Here is an 11,902-nt window from a genome sequence, read left to right as displayed (position 1 = left end):
CAAAGGATAAAATAAATTGGGTTAATGGAAATACTAGTGGTTAATGAAAGGGAAGGGTAAGGGGTATGGTATGAACAAGTTTTTTCTTTTTATTTCTTTTTCTGGAGTGATGCTGTTCAAAAAAATGATCATGGTAATAAATACACAACTATGTGATGATACTGTGAGCCACTGATTGTACATATGTATGGAATGCATGTATGTGAAGATTTATCAATAAAAACATTTAAAAAAAAAGATACGCATAACCAGAAAAAAAATGTCAAAATTTAGTAAATACCAAATAATTAAGTATGTGGTTACCTGGGGTTCCTCAGGTGGGAGAGGAGGTGGCACCTCTTCATTGGGGGGCGGTAATGGGGGATCCTCAGATGGAGGGAGTTCTGGTACTTGACTGGTAGCAGGTCCTGTAACTTCTTCCTTTACTGGCTCTGGTGCATCCTTTGCTATGACAGGAGCCTTTTTGTGTCCTGGCAAATGCACTTTTGTCCTTTGCTGCAAACTAAGCAGGTGCTGTCGGTACCAGTACTGCTGCTGTTCCTATAAGAGAAGCAATTTTTAAGAATTTTAATGACAGTTCTTGTATCTCTGCCATTTGGAGTTCACAGGGGGCTACATTTGTTTCTGTGTTCATGTGCCCATATGCAAGAAAAGGCAAAGCTGAACTAAGAAAGACAAATAATTAAAACAAGATCTTAAATCAGTAATAGGCTAGATAAAATTTTCAATTCCTTCCTCAAATTTACACATTTAAATAAAACCATACACATGAATTCAACATACTTCTCTACTCTCTTAAAACACATGTACTTGGAGACAGGAAGAGTCTTTTTGATAAATGATCAAAGTTAACTTTTCCAGTATTCACAGCTCCCTGACTTTAACCTGTCCTTGTTTTTTTATATTTATTCTTAGGAGTCCAGTAATTAATGAATATAACCAGAGGCCTACCCTCTCTCTCTCTGATGCCTTACTTCTCCAGTGCTCCTTCCTTCAAACATCTCTTTTATCATCAGTCTACCCATAGACAAGTATACACACACACATGAGAATGTGCTATGTTTAAAATGCTTTTAAATAATTAGTTTAAAAGTCTCAGTCCTGTCATCCAAATTATACTTCAATCTAATTTGGGGGGTTTCTATTTAAAAACCTTTATAACAGAAATAAGATCAAAGGTGAGAAAGATCAGAAAATATAAATAACCGACTAATTGATTAAAATCAATTTTTAAAAAAATCTCTCAGGGGTATGGTAGGTATAATATTTTTTTTTTCCTTTCCTGTGTTTGTTTTATTTCTTTTTCTGAATTAATGCAAATGTTCTAAGAAACGATGAATATGCAACTAAGTGATGATATTGTGAATTACTGATTATGTATGTTGTTTTATTTTTTTTAATTAATAAATGAATTAAAAAAAAAAATCTCTCCACACATAACTACAGGGTGCTCATTATTCCAGTATTCATGTAACTCCCCATGATTACAAGGTTACACAAGGAAAGGAAAAGTTGTCCTAACAGTAAAATATTCTTTAATGAATTTTCTTATATACCTCTATGATTAACAACAGCATATACTTTCACTAAAAGTATGTGAGATTAAAAGGATGCAAGATTTTATGAAATTGATGTTGCTGACCTCCCAAACTCATTAATGACAGATGAGAATCTGGTAGAAATCATACCAGTTAACAACCAATGAGAATTTTTACAATAGTAACTGCAAAGGGAATGATGTGACTATTAAAGGCTGAAAAGCAGCTGTTGGGAAAATTTATAAATCCCTAGAATCTTTTTATGTATTTATATATAAAAGTAATATATAAGGTTGCCATTCAATTTTGCCACAAACATTATAATCATAGCACAGAAACAACCTATACTTAATTCTCTGTTCAATCTAGGACTCACCTATAATTTCATTTATAACAAATCCATTAAGTAAAACTTTTTCATCATTTTGAGCTTTGCATTTTAGGATTGTGTCCCAAATTTTTCATCTTTTAAAATAAACTTTTGGTCTCTGTGATAAATGGACTTTACCCAGACATTTACTAATCTAATTATCTTTGGATAACCAAGATTTCCTATGATGTTAATATGTTATTGTTTAAACTTTCCAATTTTGCAAACAGATGAATAATATATACATAATATAAACTTGTTTTTTTCTCCACTTAAATATTACTTTGTTACCTGGTTTTTCACTCAGAGAACATTATTTTCTTGAGGGGAAGATGTTTCATACTATCTGGTGTTTACAAATAATGCTGGGACACATAGCAGGATGCTAATAAATGGTTATTGATCAACTGAAGATTTCCCTTCTAGGCAACTCATTTCTCTGACCCTGAAATCTGTTCCAATCTATTGGGAAGAATTAGTTTCATTTCACTAATTTTTCACACATGACCAGTTTTTTGTTTTGTTTTTAACTGTAATATACATAATCATCAGCTCCAAGGTAGGAATTACATTTACTAATCAATTAAAAAAAAAAACTGCAGTTCATTTCCCGGTACCTGCCCATGCAAAAAAAATAAATTAAATTAAAAAATAAAAAAAACAGTGTACACTGACTATGATAGTTAATAGTAATTTAGTATCTATTTTCAAATTTTTTCCATTATTTTAAGAAAACACTGAAAATACCAACAGGCTTATTTCTAAGCTCAAAAAATTAATAAGCTTAGTAAACAGAAATTAGAAGATTTCTTTCTTAGTTGCTTTGACAGTTATCATTAAAGGATACAAAACTGAGAACTGTCTTTCACAAACTAGAATTTACAGAAAGAAAGATTGTGCACCTCTAGAATCCTTACCAATCTGTACCCGCCTTATTCTCATGCTTCCCACCTTAGATGCAGTCCACAGCTAAGAACCTTGGTAAGGGCTCAAGTATTTATCGATTCACTGACAGCAGTGAGCCTCATATGCTAATTTCTACGTAATATGAACCCAATAAGCAGAAACCAGATGGAATTCAACCCTAGGACTAGGCTTTAATACATGTTTGAAGTTTTACAAATGGATAATGACAACACCCAGAAATGTTTTCAGGGACCCCAGGAGAAGGGTGATTAGTTCTCCATTTAAGAAAGGAAAAAATGTGCCTGGACTTGCTAATGAAGTTGGGACTAGAAGTCAGTTCCTCTGCATGCCCAATCCTATCAGACCATTCCATTTCATATGGGTTGTTGGTTCACTGGTAGGAGAAAAACCACAGCATAGGTGATTAAAAAAGAGATTTAAAAGAGATTGAATGAAGGGACTTAAAAGTAATGGATATAAGAACTATTTGTTACACATATCTTCACCATATTCTAAGATGGTAATTTACCCACCAAAAAAGATTCTAATTTATTTCCAACCACTTGCTACCTGTATAGTACTGAATTAGGTACTAAATGATTTTCCAAGTAAGGAACATAAAGGAGGGGTGGTAGAAGTACGTATGTGATGTTTTAAAAATTTGGAAGGTTACCTTCTTTATCAAGGTTAATTATCATAAATGGCTATAATACTGAATGTTGCATGGCTTATATACTAAAGCAAGAGGGAAAAAAACTGACAAAAATAATGAACTGAATTTCCATTTAGAAATTTATTTAAAATAATTTATTTTAAATATTTTTTGAGGTTTATATTCTACTCCAGGAATTAGGGTTACCAGATAATCTTAGTACTCATCATTTTTCAAAAAATGTTCCTTTATTTCACTCTTCCTCCACCTCCTGCCCTTATTCTATCTCTCTCCTTCACTTAAACTTCTTGAAAGAGATGTCTATACTCACCATCCCCATTTCCTCACCTTCCATCACTCCTCAAATCAATGCAATATGGCTTCAGTCACTATGAAACTGCTCCTGCCAAGGTCAACAATAATCTACATGTCAGTAAATGCAAAAGATGACTCACAATCTTAATCTTGCTTGACCTCTCAGCAGTATTTCACAAATCTGACCACTCCCTCCTCCTAGACAAAGTCTTCCCTTCACTTCTGTGACACTATATGCCCTGGTTTTCAATCTACTTATTTGGTATTTCCTCTATTAGTTCCCTTAGATACCGTTACTCCAAAGGGTGAGGCTTAATATCTTTTAACCTGTTTTTAGTCTATACACAGTCCTTAAGAGATCTCATTTATTTCCATGCCTTTAAATACCACTTTCATGCCAATGACTCACAAACCTATCAGGTCTCCCAGATTGGACTCCAGACTTATATCTAACTTCCAAATGGACATTTCCATTTGGAATCTTAAATCTCAAAGACTAACTTAAACTCAGTACATCTACAATTTAACTCATCATTTCCCCTTCATCCCCAAACCTGTTATTCCTCTTCTTTAAAATTTTCCTATTATAGTGCTGGAACTACCATCCACTTAGCAGCTCATCCAAGAAACCCAGGAATCATCCCTGGAATATCTGTTTTTCCAGTCTTTCCATTTTTCCCCATCTCAACTCTCACCATCCAAGACCAATCCATTACTACCTGTTGCTGGATTACGTCAATAACTATTCTCTCAAAATCACTCTTGCTCCTTTCTATTCCAGTCTCTAAACTGCAAGCAAAGCGAGCTTTCAAAAATATCAATCTGTCACATTCACTTATTTGAAATCATTTGGCTTCCTACTACCCCTAGGATAAAATTCTTAATAATCAGGAAAAGGAACTGGGTCTGGTCCATGCCTACCATTCCCACTCTGAGCTTTGGGTAAGCCTCAATGTGCTTAACTCTTTGAACTCTAGTTAGTTCCTTCCATCCTCCAGGTTCCACTTAAATATCACAAAAAGAGGCTTCTTCAATTAGGTTAGGGCTCCTAGCTAGTCAATCATTAAACAAATATTTATTCTTCACTATTTATAATAGTAAAATATTATTACTATGTGCTATACCCTGTGAATTTGTGTGGGCTAAAAAAGGCTTTATCCTTATGAAACATTATAAGACAATATATTACTTATAAATGTTTCATAATATGTTATAATTAATATGTAATATATATTACATATAATCCCAATGTATTCTGTACTTCTTAATTATTAAATGTCTTTCTTTACCACTGGAACAAGTCAATGAGGACAGGTATCATGTTCATCTTATTCACCATTTCATGTCCAGTATTAAGCATAGTACTCGACACATAATTGCCAATCAATAAATAGTTGAATGTTAAATAAGTGACAATTTTTAAAAAATCCTACTCAAAGTCAATAGCTTTATCTAAACAAGCTGTTTTAATAAAAGGATAAATAAAATCACAATTCATGAAAAAAGGCTATTAATGTACTTTATCTAGCAAATCCTTTAAACACAAAAATCAGTACTTCAAAAAAGATATATTTCATTAAATCACCAATGCTTTACTCTGAAATCTAAAAATGAGATGGAAAAAAATCAAGCATTTATCTTGTTCTTTTTAGACTAACAATATTTCCAACCCAATAGCCTTACTTCATGAGGGAAATATATGTAGAAAAAATGGTAGAAAAATCACCATGTTGCAACCACTACTGAAATAATTTATTCAGGCCAAGACCGGCAGCACGTGACCCATTAAATGTAAGACTATGAGAAGTTTTACAGTGAAGGGACCAGACTGTCACCACCTGAACCTACTAATCTAGGCACTGCTAACAGTAGCACATGCAGGCAAAATGTGCCTCCTGTTGGGATGCATATGAAGAAGCACAGAGTACCACCTATGATGCACACTTGCCAGAAAAAAGCTGAACCTAAATCTGCAAAACCTACATGATTAACTCTTAGTTTACAAAACAAACAAACAAAAAAAAACATGGAAGAGAGAGGAACAAGCCAAACAACACTATGAGAAAGCAAACAGATAAATCCAGGATGGGATACCCTAAAGGATAACTGACAGATTTTTCATCAAATTCACTGGCATGGGGAGTGGGGTAGAGCATAGAGAAGACTGGTTCTAGAGCAGGGGCTCTCAATCAAGGGTGATTTTGCCTTTGAGGGACATCTGATTGCCTGGAAACATTTTTGGCTGTCACAACTAGAGGCTACTGGCATCCAGTGAGTAGAAGCCAGAGACGTTGCTAAGCATCCTATTATGTACAAGATAGTCCCTCACAACAAAGCATTATCCTGCCCAAAATGTCTATAAAGCTAAGGTAGAGAAACCTTGATCTAGATTAAAAGACTGTTGTGTACCCTGTTTGGATCCTGATTTGAACAAGCCAACTGTAAAATAAAAAAAAAAATTACTGAGTTAACTGGGGGACTTTAACATGGACTGGTTATTGGATGAGATCAAGGAATTATTGTAAATTTTAACAGTGTGATGAGACAACAGGGAAAATCTAAATATGAACCAGGAACTAGAGGATACCAAGACACTCGTTAATTTTTTAGGCATTATAATGTATTAAAGAGAGATGCCTAATTAAGAATGTAGGGATGAAATTACATGATATCTAAGATTTGCTTTAAAATATTTCAGCAACAGCAAACACAGAACACCTAAATGAAGCAAAAATGGCAAAATCCCTGATGGATGTTGAATCTAATGGGTATGTGGGGGAGAGGGAAAGAATCATACCATTTTCTCTGCTTTTATATTATGTGTGTTTAAAATCTTTCATCATAAACATTTTTAAATGACACATTCCAATTAAAATATGAATCAAAGAATAATAAATACGTAGAACGGTTAACTTTTAAGAGATTGGCATTGGCATAAAAAATATTTATCACAACATATAAAAATATTCTAAGTTTAGAACATGACAACACTTGTACCTATGTCAATAAATCTCTGTGGCACTGTCCTAGGTGCTACAGGGGATAAAAAGATGAGCCAGACAGTCCCTGTGTGTAAGGGACTTAGAATCCGAACAACAGAACAAAACCAAATCAGTAAGTACACTTGTGGCTTCACGGAGACCTTGATATTTGAGGTGTGCCTTGAGGAGATCTACTACAAGGAGGGAGAGGGAGGGTAGATAAAGCTGGGATGAATCCTAGATGGAGGAAGGAGAGCCTAAACAAGCTTACAAGGCCCTTCTTGACCTAGCGCATGCAGACCTCTCAAGCCTCATCTTCCACCAATGTCTTTCCAGCTCTCACCAAAGAATTGGAGGCACTGGGTACTCAAGTAAAAAGAAATTTACTATGGACAAGGATTCAAAGGCAGAAAAGCAAAAGCAGCATTTGTAGTCAGATTAAGGATCATACTGATACTGTTGTCCCCTCTCCTCCATAAAAAGTCAAAACAAACAATCCCAGAAATCTAATTAATTTGTCACTCTAAAGGGTTAGAAACAGTCCAGTAGAGAAGAGGATATAAAATCTCATATTTTGGATTGGACTAAGGTATCTGACAACAAAAACACTGGAAATTCCGCGGGGGGGTGGGGGGAAGGAGCCAGAAATTTTGTCTATATAACAGAGAAATCTGGAGGAAACAACCTGGAGGCATGGTACTAATTCGGCATAAACCAACAGAATCAGATACTTACTGCTTTATTCCGGCACCACAAGTGTTTTCTCCTGATGGTGTGCCAAGCATCATTCCTTAAAACAACTTGCCTCTGTTCTTAATTTCTAATACCAAAGCACTGTAAAATTAGAATACTACATCCTTATCTTTTGTAAATATTTTATATGCGAATCTGGGCTTATTGAAAAGACTATTCACTAATAAAAAATAGTGTATTTAGGTTAGTAATTGCTAAAAGTGTCTTTTTAAAGAAATAATAACACATCGTTTTTCCCCTTTAGTTCTACCTTCTCAATGGAGGAATTCATTTATTATCTCTACCCTGTCAATTTTGATCATTCTGTGGGAAGCATCACTTCAAACAGAGAGAGAAATGGATCTCTTACTACTAAGATTCTAATGAAGAGACATCAACTTTTTTTTTTTTTTTTTTATCTTGGTCTAATTCCAAGGCTGCTACTTTGGAGTTAATGGGAGCAACCATGAAATGCAGCAAAGTGGTCATGTCTTAAAACTATCTTCAAGTGATGTGAGGAAAGGATGTATGGGTCAGTTCCTTAAATGGACCAAGAGCCCCCCCAAAAAGGATCAAGTGTCTAGAGAGACATCTATGTATTGATAGGGCAAGCACATTTGGGGAATAAACTATAAAACTTTCACATGTATCTATAAGCATAATTAGGATGCCTCTAATAAGACATTCATCTTTCATTTGCTGAGGCCTCCTTTTTTGGAAGCTGAGAGCTATCAGTGTATCCTAAAAAGAAAAATTTTTTTTAAAGTTAACTGGGTCATAAGGTTTACATGCATTTCAAGTGTCAGCCCTTTGAGAAGCTTCTTTATGTGGCCTCTCAAAAGGAACTTTTAGCTTAAAATACAATTTTAAAACAAGGCCCTCTGCAACAAATTTAGGAAGGAGACTCAAAATATATCTGAGAACTTGAGCCATTCCACTATTCTGTGGTGTCTAGTAACATCTTTAAACAAGGTTCTTTCTGTAATCCACATTTACCTAATTTAAAAGCGGGGTGGAAGGCTCTAGGAGGATCTTTTAGAGTGTAAATTAGCTTGTCATTGTGTATTGGAATTAGGCTAAGCACTGGTTAAAGTCCTGAGGCCTGATCACTTACGGCCCTCTAGGAGAAAGAAGCGGTTCAAACAGAAGCTTTCTTACCTGTGGAGTCATCGTAGAGGGATCTGGCTCCGGGGTAGCTTGCTGCTGTTCAGAACTCTTGTTCTTGGCCCCACTCTCCAAAGACTCTTGCTGGGCAGTGGTCTTATTCCCAGAAGGGGCAGACGGTGGTGGTGGAGCTAGCAGTTGGGATTTAGAATGACCCTGCGTGGGGCGGGAAGGCGATGCCTGAGACGGGGGCAAGTAGGACTGGGAATGGCTCAAATAGGATTGCGAGGAGGAGGAGGAAGAGTAAGATGGGGTGGGCGCCAAGTATGACTGGGACGGTGGGGACTGAGAAGGGGACGGCTGAGCGGCAGGCAGATAGGGCTGGGACGAGGACGGGGGATAGTACGAGGGTGGCGGCTGAGGTGGGGGCATGTAAGATTGAGATGGGGGCATGTAGGACCCCGGCGGCACAGGCGGAGATTCAGGAGGAGAATCCAGCTCCATGGGAACCAAACCAGGAGGCCCGTCTCGTTGGTGGTGGAGCATCTGGTGTTTGTACTGCTGCTGCTTCTGATAGCTGAGGGCCGGCGCGGGCGGCGGGGGCATCGGCGGTGGCTGCCAGTCCCCGTAGCCGCCCCCCGGCATCACCGGTGGGGGCGGCAGGGGGGGCGGGGGAAGGTGGTGGGGCTGGAGCACGCACTGCATTTGCTTCTGATGCATCTGCTGCAACTGCTGGAGCTGCGCCAGGTGCTGCTCGCGGAAGCTCATGAAGCCGGAGGACGTGGGGGCCGCGGGAGTCGTCGAGCTCGAAAACCCGGGGCCCGGCGAGGCCTCAGGAAGCGCCACCGGAGGCGGAGGCGGGACCGGCGGCGGCGGATAGTGGCTGCTCCCGCCATACCGGCCCCAATTCGGGTACATATCGGAGAAGAAGGCGCAGGGCTCGTCCTGGCGCCGTTACTCGTCGCAACCGACCTCCAGGAGCTGCGGCGGCGGCGACAGCCGGAACTCGCGGCACGTATAGGCCCTAGAGCGTGTAAACGGAGCGCGCCAGTGCGCCGGCGCTACGGAGCAGGGCCCGCGACCGGGAAGGCGGGGACGGGCCTGAGGCTGCTACGCCTGCGCAGTAGCCGCCAAGAGGAGAACAAAGGCGAGCTAGAGCGGCCTTTTGCTTGACGACTTTCGGTTGCCACCTTCCTTAGGGTTCTGGTAATGCAGGCTCGAGTAGAATGTTCTCATAGAACAGAGGAACCATAGAGTCTCACAGCTGAAACGCGTTGGTAGAGATCCTATCGCTCCACGGATTCATTTTTGAATGAAAAAAAAAAAGAGGCTCCATTCACAATAGCAACAATCGCAACAACAACAGAAAAACCATAAAAACAACTAGAAATAATTCTAATTAATTCGAATTATTTCTATATGAAGAAAACTACCGAACATTCATATCAAAGAGGGATAAAATTAGGCTTGAAATAATGGACAGGCTTACCATGGTTGTGAATGAAAAGAGGGAAAATAGTAAAGATGTCAATTCTTCTCAAATTAAAAATTAATAGACAAAGTGATATTGCCATGTTAAAGGTGAACATCATTATTGAAAGGGACTGTATTAGAGCCAGGTATCCCACGGATTAACACTACAGAAATAAGTTCTTGCATGAATTACTTAAAAGGTATGAATCTCTTTTTTTCCCCACAATCACACAGTCACATTGCGAAAGCTATATCACTATACAATCATGTTCAAGAAACATGGCTACTGGAACACAGCTCTACATTTTCAGGCAGTTCCCTCCAGCCTCTCCATTACACCTTAACTAAAAAGGTGATACCTATTTAATGTGTAAGAATAACCTCCAGGATAACCTCTCGACTCTGTTTGGAATCTCTCAGCTATTGACACTTTATTTTGTCTCATTTCACTCTTCCCCCTTTTGGTGGAGAAGGTTTTCTCAATCCCTTGATGCTGAGTCCCAGCTCATTCTAGGATTTCTGTCCCACGGTGCCAGGAGGTCCACACCCCTGGGAGTCATGTTCCACGTAGAGAGAGGGAGGGCAATGAATTTGCTTGTTGTGTTGACTGAGAGAGAGAGAGAGAAGCCATATCTGAGCAACTGAAGAGGTTCTCTTGGGGGTGACTCATAGGCCTAATTTTAAGTAGGCTTAGCCTATCCTTTGTGGGGTTAAGTTTCATATGAACAAGGTATGAATCTTATACAGTGTTTATAATATGGGGTAAAGAGGGAAAACTATTGCATTCTACGGCTATGTTTAACAAGAAGACAGCAACAGTACCACAGCAATACCAGGGGTAAATAATTGGGGGCGGGGGATGGGGAGGACAAGAGTTATGGGGTTTGGATTTTCTGTTTGGTGATGGTGTGTTTATTGATTATTATTCTCTGGGGAGCAATGAAAATTGTCTAAAATTGAGAGTGTTGATTATACCACTAAATGAGGATAATGTGAGACATGGGTTGATGACTTTGGATCTTATACATGATGCCCAGTGGATTAAGGTGGCTAAAGGATACACTGAGTGGTAGAATGGTAAACTGTGGTGTATACATATGTTCAAATATTGAGCTGCTACAGAAAGGAATGAAGTCGTGAAGTATGCAATGATGTGATTGAACCTGTGGGGCATTATGTAATGCAAAATAAGCCAGAAACAAAACTGCAACTATTGTATGATCTCATTTAGAAAATACTTATAAGAAAATTGAGACTAGATTGTAAACTCTGATAGCAGTCACATTTAATCCAGAGCTGCAATTGTTATTTCTAGATTTTGAAAGACTGTGCTATATATGTATAACCAACTTTGAGTACCTGTGTGACATGTAAGACCCAGAGTAGGAGGTCTGCAGGTCTGAAAGTCAGCATTGCCACATACAACTGTTAAAGAAACTGAAAAAGATCAGGCTTCAGTTAGAGATAAGAACGAAGCTGATCACATTGGGACTAAGTTAAATCAGAATAAGGGATAAGGATGACATTGTCTGTATTTTAAAACTTCACCTACTCTGAGACCAAAGGAAGAGAGGTTTATTTTGTCCAAAATCTAAATTTTCTGTAGCACATACTCTAACTCGTCTGGATAGAGCATTTTAACAACCCAAACACATGGAGCCCAGAATGGGAATGAGAGCATGTAATTCTAAATAGCTTAATGTATTGCCCGGACACATCCCAGAGTATGTTGAGCAGATAAGTAAAAAAGTATTGGCAAAGTCCCTTGAAGCATGGAAGAAAAAATATGGAACTATTAAACTTTATCACCGGGGAAATCCTTGATACTGTC

At 38.3% G+C, this 11,902-nt stretch overlaps 1 protein-coding gene across 1 annotated transcript in view; it reads right to left on the bottom strand.

The window, feature by feature from the left end:
* YLPM1 (YLP motif containing 1) overlaps positions 1 to 9,708 on the bottom strand; it is a 72,814-nt gene extending 63,106 nt beyond the window's left edge. Inside the window, exons 1-2 of the mRNA XM_077123060.1 lie at positions 8,653 to 9,708; positions 304 to 540 (exon numbers count right to left, since the gene is read on the bottom strand). Coding sequence (XP_076979175.1) covers positions 304 to 540; positions 8,653 to 9,516 — 1,101 coding nt within the window. The 5' untranslated portion in view covers positions 9,517 to 9,708. The remainder of the gene's footprint in view (positions 1 to 303; positions 541 to 8,652) is intronic.
* Positions 9,709 to 11,902: the final 2,194 nt, after the last annotated feature.

Source organism: Tamandua tetradactyla, chromosome 12 (assembly GCF_023851605.1).
Source record: "Tamandua tetradactyla isolate mTamTet1 chromosome 12, mTamTet1.pri, whole genome shotgun sequence".
Classification (NCBI taxonomy): Eukaryota; Metazoa; Chordata; class Mammalia; order Pilosa; family Myrmecophagidae; genus Tamandua; species Tamandua tetradactyla.
The sequence above is the reverse complement of the archived record's forward strand: the minus strand, read 5'-3'. Positions and strand labels throughout refer to the sequence as shown.